Here is a 14226-nt window from a genome sequence, read left to right as displayed (position 1 = left end):
TAAAATTGGTGTGTCCGTAACCACCCGGAATGGTCAATATCTGACCAATCTATTGGTTAATCCAGCCAATATGAGCGTAATTTACTAGATTGGTAGTTTTTTTTGACCAATCCATTTTTAGAGTGTATACCTAGACTGGAAAACAACTGTGATAGAGGCATATAGCCACTGTATGATATGTAGCCTATATAGCAGGGGTGGGCACAGTCGGTCATCGAGGGCTGGACTCCTGCAGGTTTTGGATGTTTCCCTTCTCCAACACACCTGATATATGATCAGCTCACCAGCAAGCTCTGCATAAGACTGGTAATTATCCTATTGATTAGAATCAGCTGCGTTGCAGCAGGGAAACCTCCAAAACCTGCAGGACTCTGGCCCTTGAGGACCGAATTTGCCCAATACTGCTATATAGGCTATATTGTATAAATTATTTATATGGCTTGCAGGCTTCGAGCTGAAACCTCAAAAGTCACAATTTGGTAAAATTCCTACTTTAAAAAAAATCTATTCTGTTAGCCAGTCCACGTGTGGGTGTTATTTTTGCACATTATTGACCAATCTAAAGTGTTGAAAATTACCTGCTCTCTTTGATGATGTAATGTTAATGGTTGAGCAAATTTCGTTCTGGGGATCTCCTGAAAAGTGACGATTTTGGAGATACAATGTTCCGCCCCTATGCTATAGTAAAAGTAGAAAACTATATTTAGACAGCAGGCAGGCAGACAAAGGCTAGTCTTCAAATATATAGGCTGTTCGACAGTTTGTTTGACTGGTTGTTTGCATTGACTTATTATTCATATTTGTAGTCTATATGTAGATTGCTTTCAGTGTAGCCTATATGGCTCTAAATGGATTTTAGATTGTTTTTGGTGCAAATTAAGAAACACAAAAATAAGCCTAGAATTATTCGATAAACATACTTATTTTTGACAACAAGTAAACAAATTATTAATGACTATTTTCATCCCTATTTCCGCAAAAGCAACCAGATAGACTGCTGGGTTGCAAGCGTCCTCCCTGCACCCTCAGACACAGTGACGCATTGGTATAAATAAGCAACATCTCTCTAAGCTGCAGAGCCTCAAACAGCGGAGTAGTCCTCTATGTGCGCTTCAAAGTGAGACAGTTCGCTCTGTGCCGACTGGGAGCATTTCTAAATAGTGTCAAACCGGCATGGAGGACGCAAACAACACGACAGTCTCGTCTCAATTTGACCTCCCTGTAAACAATACCACCAAAGCAGCCGAAGATGAGGAGGTGAGGCTGAGTTACCAAGTCCTCACCTCCTTCCTCCTTTGCGCGCTGATTCTGTGCGCTATCTTTGGGAACGCGTGTGTGGTGGCGGCCATCGCCTTGGAGCGCTCTTTGCAGAATGTAGCCAACTATTTGATCGGCTCTCTCGCTGTCACCGACTTAATGGTGTCGGTGCTGGTTCTGCCCATGGCAGCGCTATACCAGGTGTTAAACAGATGGACTCTGGGACAGATCCCGTGCGACATCTTCATCTCCTTGGATGTTTTATGCTGCACCTCGTCCATATTGCACCTGTGCGCCATCGCACTGGACAGATACTGGGCCATTACCGAGCCCATAGAATACATGAATAAGAGGACGCCTCGGAGAGCAGCGATTTTGATCAGCGTCACTTGGCTGGTTGGGTTCTCTATTTCCGTGCCGCCTATGTTGATCATGCGCTCTCAGCCGAACAGCGTGGAGGAAGACAGGAAGAACCCAAAGCAGTGTAAGATCAGGCAAGACCTCTGGTACACCATTTACTCCACGTTCGGTGCTTTCTACATCCCGCTCATGCTTATGCTGGTTCTGTACGGGCGGATATTTAAAGCCGCCAGGTTTCGCATTAGAAGGACTGTGCGTAAAAGCGAAAAAAAGAAAGTGGCCGACTCGTGCTCGGCTGTATCCCCCACGCTCATCCACAAAAAAACGCCAAGAGAGGCGCAGACGAAAAGCTGGAAAAGGAGCGTGGAGCCGCGCCATGCGCCGTGCGTCAACGGCGCGGTGAAACACGCCGAGGACGGAGAATCTCTGGAGATCATCGAGGTTCACAGCAGCCTCAAAGGCAACCTCCCGTTGCCGAATACTCCGAGCACAGTGCCGTTGTTCGAGAGCAGGCACGAGAAGGCAACCGAGGCCAAAAGGAAGATCGCCCTGGCTCGGGAGCGCAAAACGGTGAAGACGCTGGGCATCATCATGGGCACCTTCATCCTCTGCTGGCTGCCCTTCTTTATCGTCGCCCTGGTCATGCCCTTCTGCCAGGAGTCGTGTTACATGCCCCGCTGGCTGGAGGACGTGATCAACTGGCTGGGGTACTCCAACTCTCTGCTCAACCCCATCATTTACGCATACTTCAACAAAGACTTTCAGGGGGCTTTTAAGAAAATCATCAAGTGTCATTTCTGCAGACCCTAAATACCTTTTAATTTCGCCAACCTGACAGGAGCTGCTTGAACAGACTGTAAAGCGACTGACCATAAAAGAAAATACGCTGACTCCACCATCACCATCCAAGTATTAAATATTACTATGAGGTATGTGCGTTGATAAAACTCTATGGTCCTCACCTTGTTCTGTAATGTTTAACAATAAAAGTCAGATCACCATTTTTCATTTTTTGTATCTATAAAATTAAGACTAAAATTTTCTATATGCATATGAAAACTTGTTGATGTCATCTGGGTTCACCTGTGCTTTAATTAAACAGTTGACATTTTAAAAAAATTATAATGTGGGCATTTATTATTGTCTTTCCCTGCAAGAAAAATCACTTTGTGTTATGTAATAAGCGGCTGCAGGTTAAACGTTTATATATATATATATATATATACAGTATATGTTGTTTACAGCAACAAAGTTTCTTTCACTTATTTTCTCCAACAGTAAATTAAATGTAGCTCCACGGCCTGAAAAAGATGTGTTCTAACGTATGTTTCTGAAGCTTTCTCATTTTAAATTTTCCCGTGGAGAGCCATATGAAGTTGCATGGAAGGATTTCATCCTGCTAAATGTACTTATTTTTTATAAGCCTATCTGTTATACAGTCAGGAGGGGCAAATGTATACAAATGCTGAACTAATTTCGATTTGGCAAATTCTGAGTATCTACATGGGAGGTGTAAATAAAGGAACATGAGTGACAGTGACACGGGGCCTTATGGCACATAAGTAGGATCGTGTTATGTGTGCATGGACGATAGAAAAAAAAAAGACACGTTTTTTTTTACACACATCACCAGTCCACTAAAAAAAAAAAAAGGATTTGTTGTTACAGGGGTCAGGGTGTGTCTCCAATGCCCTTTTCCCTTTGCCACTCTGAGTCTCATAACAAACAATATATCTTGAAAGGCAGCGGAGGGGGCAGGATGCTGGAGAGGTGGTTGCCGTGGCAACATATGGGACTCCGGCAGCCCAAGGGGCAATTACCTGATCAAAGGCCTGGTGCAACACAAGAATACTGAGGTGTGTTTGAGTGGCCCACAGCTGGCAGCCTTCACACACAATACATCTGTATTCTTTTCTATTATTTTTGCATTATTTTATTTGTTTTTTCACTCAGAGCAGTATGACATAACTGCATTGAAAGATAGAATCCAGTCTTTCCAAAGCAGGAGAGGCGTAAAAAGTTTTTCACACGATGTTTGTGTTTTGCAACTTAGCTCCACTTTTTATACTATTTGCCCATATTTTAAGATGAAAATGGAAACAAAGCGCTAAAAAGACATGACGAAATAAGCAGGAGTAGAACCTTTATTGTAATAAGGCAACAACTGACCTTAATAAACATTTTAGACTCTATTTTCAGACCGCACATCTGTGCCATGGCACAAATACCGACAGAGCCTGATGCTTGTATACGTGCAAGCAGAAGGAGTGTCTTGTAGGATTTGCACCAGTTAATAAAACAGAGCCATTTGTTTCCTTTGACAGAGGAAGAATTAGTCTAACAATTTAATGTTAACATCAGCTTTGTCACTCTGGTTGACTTTTCTTGTTTCAATTTTAAAATAATGTTTTCCCTGGGAAATAATGTAATCCGTTCGAGGCATAAATTTGCCCTTGCAAAAAGCAGTATGAATTGTACAAAGTTGTAACATTTTAGCATTATTAAAGTGTAAGTCAGGTCCAAAAAAATTATTAACAATATGTTGTATCAACTCCCACTATTCTAAGCATGTCAATCTGATTAATATTGTGTATGTGGAAAATGAATTAAGCAGCAAAATCCACCCATTCTCATCCAACTCAGTGGGCGGCCATTTTGGCAGTTGACTGAAAATGACATCACAATGCCTCAGGGCTCAGGTAACGACCAATCACACCTCAGGTGTTTTCTAGGTTTGCTCATGTGACCTTCGCAAGCTGAGCCTTGAATCTTGATGACACCAGAAACAAAAAAAATCTATTCAAACTTTGCAATTGATGCGCATTTTAGCATAATGTTCATTCAGCATTAAGAAGCGATTTCCCAATTTATATTTTGAGCTCCTATTGCTGGGATCTCTGTTGTTTAATTAAAGTAGTGCTTTTCTCCATACAATCAACAATTATTGTAATATATTACAAGCCTTCTTTGCTTCATGACCTTTTCCTAAATTACATCAATTCATCCATTTTCAATACCACTTGGCCCAATTAGGGTCTCTATCCATTTTCTGCACCATGGACAATCGTCTGTTGACCAATCAATTGAAAGCAGTGGGTGGGTTTCCATCCACTTATTTTTATTCGAATTCAAGACCGGATATACGTCGCACGTTTTGACCGATACGACGTCACACGCACGTTTGTAGTCACAATAAATGGTGGATGATAAAGTAAGATGTGTTTGGGGAGGCGAAGAAACACGATTCTTTTTATATTTACTTAAAGGGGAAAAAAAACATTAATGCAATTTTAGATGGCTTTATTAACATCAGCTCTCAATGTAATGACACACTTCACTCCCGTTCAGTCCGTCAAAACCAACATTCCCACCTGGAACTCCCCATTGTCCCAAATTTCCATCACTACAATGTCATCTCGCGGCGCATATTCGCAAAAGGAGAGCGGATGGAAATGGACATAAGTCGCATGTCCATTTTGCGCATTTTCACAAAATTCGCATAAAAAATTCAAAACATTTCGATGGAAACCTGACTAGTGTCTTTAGGGGTTATCCAGTTTCACTTAATTTATCTGAAAAATATAATTTATTAATAAGAAATATATCTCTGTTCATCTATGACAGCGATAGATAGTGACAGGCAGAACAAGCTCCTCCATTAGATCAGTGATTCCACACTTTTTTTTCTCTTTTTTTTTTGCCAGGTACCAGTTGATGGAGTCAGACAGATATGTTGCAGTTGCTGCTAAGTGCAGTTGTCTGTAATCATCCTGCCTATTGAAGGAGGTGAAGAGCATGGAATAGACTCTTGCATTGTTCAATCAAACTTGCCCTGCAGAGGCACCGTCGGCACTCTGCCGTCACGGGAATTATGCTTTGACCTTTTACAACCGCACTGCACCCACGCAACGGATTGTCACAATTTTGACGTGTTTGTTCGTGGTTTTGTTTTAGCAAGCTTAGAGGTGACACGAGTGAAGCAGTTCATTTCACACAAATAGCCAAAGGCTTGTTCATTGGATCTTTTTTTTCTTTTTTTATACACAACAGAATGTTTACGTAATAGATTGGACATTGTGGTGGAGAGAGCAGTGACTTAATTTCTTAGTTTTTGGATGCTAAAAAAGGGGGAAGTAGCTTGTACTGTCACAGTGTCTTGGTAATTAAAGCTATAGCTTATGTCAGGTGGTGGCGAAAGTATATTAGAGCGCATTGACTTGGCCAAATGTAAGTGTACTATTGTATCACCTTATATTGACCTGAAGTGACCTGAAGTGATGGGAAGCAAACACCAGTGTCTGTAGTGTGTGTCCTAATAATGATGGCTATTGTATGTTCATCACGTTTTGATACAAGTCAATAGCAGCGTGTTTGCTTGAACTCCCCAGGACGTGTTTATCCTCCCTTCCAACTATTCTTGTTGACACTTTCAAATGTGGTTTCTTTGTGCTGTCTTGAACTTTTCGCTAGACTGACAAACAAAGTGATCAACGCTAATTGCACATTTGCATCTCAGAGTTTGAAAGGGTTGTTTGCGGTACCCTGCAGAGGAGACAACTTGGCGGGCAATAACAACAATTACTATTTGCTTTCTCCACATGTCGTTTGGAAATGAGAGAAGTAAGGGAGGCGTTCTGAGAATCATGGCTTTCAAAGGAAATAAATCATAAATCATTTTCAGGGCAGCAACATTTGCATGACTTGTGTCACTTTGTGTGTGTGTGTGTGTCACTATAAGAGCAGCAACACTGTCGCTAGATCTTCATTTATTTATTTTTAATTTGGGGGAGGGGTGGGGCATCCACTTTCAACTCCGACCACTTTCTTTTACTCCTTCAATCCAACCTGTCGTGTTTGTACAACATGTAAACAGTATCTCAATGTTTTTAAAAGTGAAAACAAATGGTATTTTAGCCGATCAAGTCGAAGCAGATGATTTGCTTTTGCAGGCCACATAAAATGATGTGGCAGGGCAGATGTGGCCCCCGGGCCTTGAGTTTGACACCTGCGTCCTAGAATGGGTTGGGTTTCAACTAGAGCTGTCAAACGATTACATTTTTAATCAGATTTATCGCTTCTGAGAATTTTGATTAATCACGATTAATCGCTTAATTAAAAAGGCTTTTTTTAATCAACATTTTTGCCCGCCAAATTTAAAGAGCACCTGTTATGTGTTCATTCTTTTGACATTTAATGTTAGGAGACCGTCTTAAACATTTTTTGATCCGCTACGCACGCTCATCCTCCTATTTTTCTAATCAGGTAATTACAATGCGTAATTCAAAATGATGGGAAAAATGACCCCAGTAGATTGACATGAACAAATATTCTGAATGGCATACGCAAACATTTATTAAATGCTTTACTTGCATGCATGCAATTATGTTTATTACTCAAACACAACCTGTGATACCTTTAATGTAACCATCCACTGTTAGCTCAAGGATAATCTGCGGTCAAAATTAATAGTGTGATTAATCTGCGTTAATACATGATTAATGCCATCATTTTTTTGCGATTAATTAATTAGTTAACGCTTTAACTTTAACAGCACTAGTTTCAACATCTTGTTGCTCAAATGTCTTCTCAGCACAGCTATCTGCGAATTAAAAGTGCATTCACACAATAATTTACTGGCTTTTAGTAGACTGGTCATATACATACTGTACATTATGAATATTCAGTATATTCATATTGCCAGTGCAGATACAACAAATTAAGAGCTCTTTTCCAAAATGAGGTAAAAGCAAAACAAATAAACAAAAATAGATTGCTCTTGCAATGCCATTCTTGTGTACAGACTACAAAATATTTTTGGGACAATAATATGTTATATGCAGCCCTACTAGTCTAAATACGGTATTCTGGTTAATATTGCATTAGTGGAATATGAGTTATGCAGCAAAATCCAGCAGTTTTTATCCATCTCGGGGCGGCCATTTATTTATGTGTAAACACTGACACCCAATAAGATGCTCAACAAGCCGGAATCAACTTCTGCGTTTTTGTGTGTGTTTATGTTGATTGTTTTTTTTAAACAAATGTAACCTTAAGATGTTGTTGTTTTCAGAGTCTGGGTAAAAGGCAGGTTACAAATAGTTTAAGTTTCTGATATTTTCTGGCGCCTTCCCTGCTAAATTAACCAGGCACGGCAGGACCGGATTCAAGCTCGCCTCTCTTTATTGAACTCTCCTTCTCGAACGAGGCTCAGTCGGTTACACCGCTCTCTCTTTTTGTTGCGCTAATGACATGTGCAGTACAAAAACACTTCAGCATGCACAACTAAAATACAAAAACTAAATTAATAATTCACAAAACAAATATTTTTCAATTAATTGCAAGTACATAAAAATACACATTGGCAAACAACGTGTTACACAAAGGAGGCAGTGAAACCAGATTGATAATTGTGATTCACTCAAGGGAGTTCTTCACATTATCAATCTTTGGTGCGGTTTACTGTGCTTTTTGCGAGTGGAGTACTGTATATTGCGTAATCACGTCGGGCTGAATGCATAACGAAACTCGGAAATAGAAAAAAAAAACATGAAATTCCAACGTGCTGCATTACTTCCCTGCATATTTTTGCCGTTATTTGATGCAAGATATTTGCAAACGTCACGAGCAGCTCATTCAACGGAGGTTCAGCGACGCTGTTTCTAATTTTGGAACAGCCTCATCGATTGCGTGCGGTAACCCAGAGGAGCAATTCTGTTCTGTTCAAAACTGAAATTACTTTGCAGCCCACTAGATGGCGCTCGCGGCCCCAATGACTAAGAATCACTGGCCTCGGGAACTAACTAAGGGAGATGCTTACCATTCACTAATATCGGTGTCAGTATCAGATGTGATCGGGCTGCCAGATTGTATCGGGGTCGCCTACTGATGACATCACGCTACAGGATTGGTCGGAAATTATCCGCTTGACGTCAAAAAATTGGAAAGAAAATATTAAAGATGGCAACCAGTTCAGGGTGTACCCCGCCTACTGCCCGAAGCCAGCTGGGATGGGCTCCAGTGGCCCCCGCGACCCTTGTGAGGAAAAGCGGTTAAGAAAATGGATGGATGGATGGAGATTAAAGATGTCATTTAAATCACAAAATGTATGGACTGGAATTGTAAAAACGTAAATAAACCTAAGAATATAAAAGCAGGATACTTTAAGATTGAATAAATGAAACAGACTGCAGTGCTTTCGTGCTTGCCGATGACGTCAGTACAGCAGCGCTAACGAAATGCGCAGTCAGATGTGTTCACTTTGGTTTGGTTTCTTTTTTAGCTGTTCACAAATCACAATATATCACAAACATAGTCTTAATGATAATAGGAACACAAGTTCAAGCAATCTAACCTGACAATATTTGTCACAGATCAGTAAATTAATTTGTGTATTTGTCATTTATTCAATCTATTTTATTATTTATTTGTTTTTACAATTTCATTCTGTGCATTTTGCCCTATAAATTACATCTTTAATATTTTCTTTCCAATGTCTGACATCAACCGGATCATTTCCAGCAAATCCTGTAGCATGACGTCATCCGACACGATCCGGCAGCCCGATTACATCTCATACCGATACTGGTAGGCTTAGTTCAAATATTGGGTTATGTTACATACTGTAAGTTAGTAGTAACTTGCTAGGGCAGGATTAGCTAGCATTGGCCACTCGGTGAGAGCCGGCTGGCTGGTTTGACAGCAAACAGCATTCAACATAACATGTACTGTAGGCTCAAAGAGGAACATTTTTCAGTTTGAGTTAACGTTCAAGTTCACCAGAATTTTTTTTTTCAAGCAGGTGAGTTGGCATAGGTTGATTTGTAAAAGACAGATTTGATTTTTGCACAAAGCCACGCATGCATGTACAAATGTGTCCACTGTGAAGTTTGAAAAGGAGTAGGCTGTTGTATTTTTAGGGTTGAAAATACCCCCCAAGCATTTCACTATTTAATTTTATTCTAATCTGTGGCTGTAAAGAGACACGTGTTTAATTTTGTGAAAAAGTATTCATGGAAAGTAGACCTATGATGGGTCATTATGCAGGAGGTCTAATTTTGTCTTTAACAGCATTAACTGTATTTTCGTTAAATGTCATATTCACTCCTGAAGTTGCTTTTGCGAAGGTGACACAAAAGTAATGCATAAGTATAACACATTACAATTCAGAGACAGTAATATTGTAATATAATTATTTGAAGAATCAAATAATATGAAGAGGAAGTAGACGCAAAACAGACTTCGTGATAAGCAGTACATTCAGATCAGAGAGACGAATGTTCAAAAAGAATGACCTTTGAATGGCTAGATAGGCTGGAGAGCCTGGAGGGCCTGTAAGCTCCAATGCGAGAGTACACATCGACGTCTGAGCAGGCACCCCATGACAGGTGGGGGCTTGGCGCGGCGGTAGAGATAACGGGCAGAGGAGGAGGAGGCATCTGGATTGAAGGTACTGCAGGACGAACAGGTGCCGGGGGGAGGGGCATGAAGGCTGGAAGGGGTACTGGAATGGGTGGCAGTAGGGTGGAGGCAACAGGTGTCGCTATGGCAACAGTTTGCACAGGTACAACGCTGTGCGAAACGTTGCCATTCGGCAGCTTCTCATATGCCGATGGGTGTTTGAATGTGTAGGTGGCTGTGCGGTAGAAGCTGTAATACTCCAGAGCGTGTCTTGCACTCGCCTTTCTCAGCCTGTGGAACACCGCAAAAGTCAAAGTCACCACTCACAAATACACTTGCATAGTCTAATTAAGCAAAGCAACACAAGACTTATATCCAAAATATTACTAAGTCTACAAAGATAGACCTGTGCTGAAGGACACAATACAGTGCTACTAGCTAGCTTAGCTAGCATGGATCACCTCAGGTCACTTGGCCTCCTTGAGGACCGAAGTCTACAAATAAAGACTTTTCTGTTGCTGGTACCAAATTATGGAATTACCTCTTGGTGTACATTAAAGCCCCTTCACTGTCCCCTTCACTTTTTACAACCAGCCTGAAATGTTTACTCCTTGGCTTTCAACACAGCTTGAGACTCTACCCTTGTTTTTGTGTATTATTAGTTTTCATTGTTTTTTTTTTGTTTTTTTTACTTTGTTTTAAAATGTTTTATGTTTGATTTTGACTCAAGTACAGCACTTTGTTTCAGCTATGGTTGTTTTAAAATTACTAAATAAAGAGTTCAGAGTTGCGTAATTTGGAAAGATGTAAATAAAACAAAAAGTGGACAGTAATGTCAACAGCTGGTGAAAACAAAACCTCATTAGTTGAGGTATTTGTTTGGACACATTGCACCCAGGTTGTAATGCCACCTTCATGATTGTAATGTTACGATAATGACACCAATTTTGAGTTCAATTTGAGCATAATTTTTTATTAACAAATTTAGCTTGATACGAGCTACTAGCGTCCAGCATGCCGTCATCTTTAGTTTATATAGCAATAGAACAATTCTGTGGGCCTTGCAAGATCAGTCAAAATCCAGTAAAACGGCTGGTATTGAAGGGGGTTGCTCCCAATGAAAATTGTTGGTATTCAATGAGTTAATCACAGATTTTTTTGCAGTCATTAATAATAACTATGATAGGATCCTTTAAACTGGTGATTTTAATTTGCATGTGGCATTTTAAATAGTCTTTAATATTTTAGATTGTATCCAACATGTCAGGCAGCCAACTAACACTATAGGACACACACTGGACTTGGTCATCACTTATGGATTTGACGTGTGTGCCCCATATTCCTCTATTGGCAGTTTCTGACCACCGTGCTGTGTTTTATTCCACAAGAGGCGTCCATGCGAACTGTGAGTGGTACCATATGTCTGAAGTGGCTGCAAATTACTTTAATAAACATTTTAGCTGCCTCCTGTGGGTTTTTTTTGGGCCGATGATTTTTAACGACAGGCAAGCCTAGACTGGTGGCACCACCCAAAAAATTAAAAGTTATCAATACAAACAAATCTCTCATTAAAGATGGTTGAAATAAAGAAAGGATTAAATAAGGAGTTTTAGGGAAGCAGAACAAAGGCGGAGAAAAGATCAAACTAATCGGAATAATTTTTTTATAACCATGCTGTGAGAAGCTCAAGAAAAACATATGTCATGTCAACATATTAATAATGTCATGTTTGGGGCTCTGGTTTTGGTTGGGGGTCTCGATTGGTCCTGAGTGGGGTCCTGCCCTTCCTCGGGTTGACCAATCCGGGCCCTCAGCCACTTGTGCCTGGGCCCAGGTGTGTCGAGTCACCTCGTTAGTGTGGGTGTATTTAGTTTCCTGGTGGTGATCAGTGGGCGTGGGATCATTGCCGCTTTTCACGGTCACCGCCGGTGGTCTGTCTGTTACTTTGATTTTGTATCTTTTCGGTTCTGTTTATTCAATACTAACCAGTACCCCGGTTAGTGTTTTCTGTAAAATAAAGTACGTCAGTCGCACCCTCACTCCTGCTGTGGTTCTCCTGACTCCCTCCATTTTGGGTCCTCCACTCCACACTCCAGACAGACTCAACTCCGCTCCGTGACCGGACCGTAACAAATAAAGCATCACAAGAATAACTCCGTTTTTGAGACCAATTCAGATTGTAGACCACATTTCGCCCAGTCAGCTCCAATAGGCTCCAGCTGCCCATGAGGACCATTAACATGATACAAGCTATATAAAATGGATGGATGTTACAGTTCTTGTATATGTAGCTGACAGCCAAGAGCAGAAATTTACATTTGGCAGTGAACATTTTCTACACACCTGTGTCGTATTTGCAAGAGTCTGTACAGAAGCAACAAGATGACAGCTCCAGCTAGAGTCACCAGAAGCATCACCACTCTGGCATCCAAACTCCAGCAGGATTTCCCAGCTGTTTCAGATGAGCCACAGGTCCTGGGGGGCTCTGCTGTCGCCATCTCGTCTTTGGCTCTGACAACTGCTTGGACTTGGGCTGGCTGGCTGGTGGTCAATACAGCTGTCTCAGAATGGGGAAAGATCTTGGGAGAAGTGCTGTTGGCGACCACAGCTCGAACCTGCATCACTAGCACGGTTGAGCAACACAGTCAAGGGACTGGAGTGATACTCGGTTATAAACCATGCCGCCTGCAGCGGTTAGCTTCAAATGGCCTGTAAAATGATATGCAAAAATTACTGCTGATGTCTATAATATAAAATAAGAGTCACAAATGGTTAAACAATGCAGTTTTTTTAAAATCATGTCTGAACCATAAACATTTTAGATATTTTTATAAATGCCTTTGAACCAATGATGCTTATAAAATGTTTACATAGATTAAGATAATCATTCAGTAAGTCTGTCAGAAAAATGTATAGAAGCACAAATTACCTTGAACAGGAGCACACGGCCTTTGTGGTTGTGAGCTTTCCAGGACTGAATGCAAAATTCCAGGCACGTACAATTGGAGGGAAGCTAGTAAAAACAACAGGAAACAGTACACTTCCTTAACGGAGCACTGTGATGACTTCCTATCGTCATGGTTACAGGAAACTAGTCAAGGATGTCCCCCCCCCCCCCCCTCCCCAATGCTTCTAAGGAGATTAATGCATGTCTAAATCATGTAGAGAATAGCATGCTATTATGTGTAAGTATCCTTAAAGGGCAAGTCAACCGTAAACATTTCTTGACAATAATATGGGACCTCACTAGTCTAAACATGACAATCTGATTAATATTACATTTGTGGAATATCAGTTATGAAGCAAAATTCAGCCGTTTTTATCCATCTCATGGGGCGGCCATTTTGCTACTTGCTGACGACTGAAGATGACTCACAGTTGCTAGGGCTCAGGCAACGACCAATCACAGCTCACCAGTTTTCTGAAGCTGCGCTGTGATTGGTTGTTACCTGAGACCTGAGCAACTGTGATGTCATTTTCACTCGACAGCAAGTAGCAAAATGGCCGCCTTCTGATATTGGTAAAAACTGCAGGATTTTGTGGGTTTAACTCAATGTTAACCGGAATTAAATAGAATTTAGATTAGTGGGGCTGAATAAAACATGTTGTCAAGAAATGTTTTGGGTGGTTGATTTCTACTTTAATTCTCATCCAAAATAATGTTGCAAAATGTAGTAGCATCGGTGTTATAAGATAAATCCACATGTCATTTGACTTGGCATGCCACATGCGCAGATCCAACTAATAGTCTGACCTTTGCGGTGCTGCTTTATCTGGACCAAAGACCGAAACTAAACATATGTTCTTTCAAAGAGGAAGTAAACATCTGCGTCTGTGCCACCAAACCTCACAGTAACATTGCCAATGCTGGTGTAGGTCAACAGATGCAGACAGATGGCAGGCGCTGTGAAAGGTTTGCGACTATCTGATTTAGCCAGTATTCAGGGGAACAAATAAATGACACACTGGCACTAAAAAGGCTTGCTTCAATACAAGTCCAGCTTTCATTTATCGGTCTAATAAGTTTTGATTCCATGCCAAGCCAAAAAGGAGCAACTCTTAGCTCGCACTCAATATCCCTGCTTGGTACTTTCACAATCCTTTGATATCGGAGAGAGTAATATTAAAAGATCCGTTATCACCAGTCCAATTGTGGTTGAGGGGAGAGGTGACCCGCCCAGACAACCCGGCTGAAAATGGAACAAGGAACAA

At 41.0% G+C, this 14226-nt stretch overlaps 2 protein-coding genes across 2 annotated transcripts; one reads left to right on the top strand and one right to left on the bottom strand.

Moving 5' to 3' along the window:
* The first annotated feature begins 1093 nt into the window (after positions 1–1093).
* LOC144033932 (5-hydroxytryptamine receptor 1A-beta-like) lies at positions 1094–2601 on the top strand. The gene has a single exon (XM_077542353.1). The coding sequence runs from the start codon at positions 1174–1176 to the stop codon at positions 2425–2427; it is 1254 nt and encodes a 417-aa protein (XP_077398479.1). The 5' UTR covers positions 1094–1173; the 3' UTR covers positions 2428–2601.
* Positions 2602–9511: 6910 nt separating this feature from the next.
* LOC144034329 (uncharacterized) lies at positions 9512–13005 on the bottom strand. Its single transcript, XM_077543086.1, has 3 exons — positions 12944–13005; positions 12358–12723; positions 9512–10305 (listed from the first exon to the last, which is right to left on the bottom strand). The coding sequence occupies exons 2-3, from the start codon at positions 12633–12635 to the stop codon at positions 9879–9881; spliced, it is 705 nt and encodes a 234-aa protein (XP_077399212.1). The 5' UTR covers positions 12636–12723; positions 12944–13005; the 3' UTR covers positions 9512–9878.
* Positions 13006–14226: the final 1221 nt, after the last annotated feature.

This window comes from Vanacampus margaritifer, chromosome 14, assembly GCF_051991255.1.
Source record: "Vanacampus margaritifer isolate UIUO_Vmar chromosome 14, RoL_Vmar_1.0, whole genome shotgun sequence".
In the NCBI taxonomy this organism is placed as follows: Eukaryota; Metazoa; Chordata; class Actinopteri; order Syngnathiformes; family Syngnathidae; genus Vanacampus; species Vanacampus margaritifer.
This window is presented reverse-complemented; position numbering and strand designations above follow the sequence as displayed.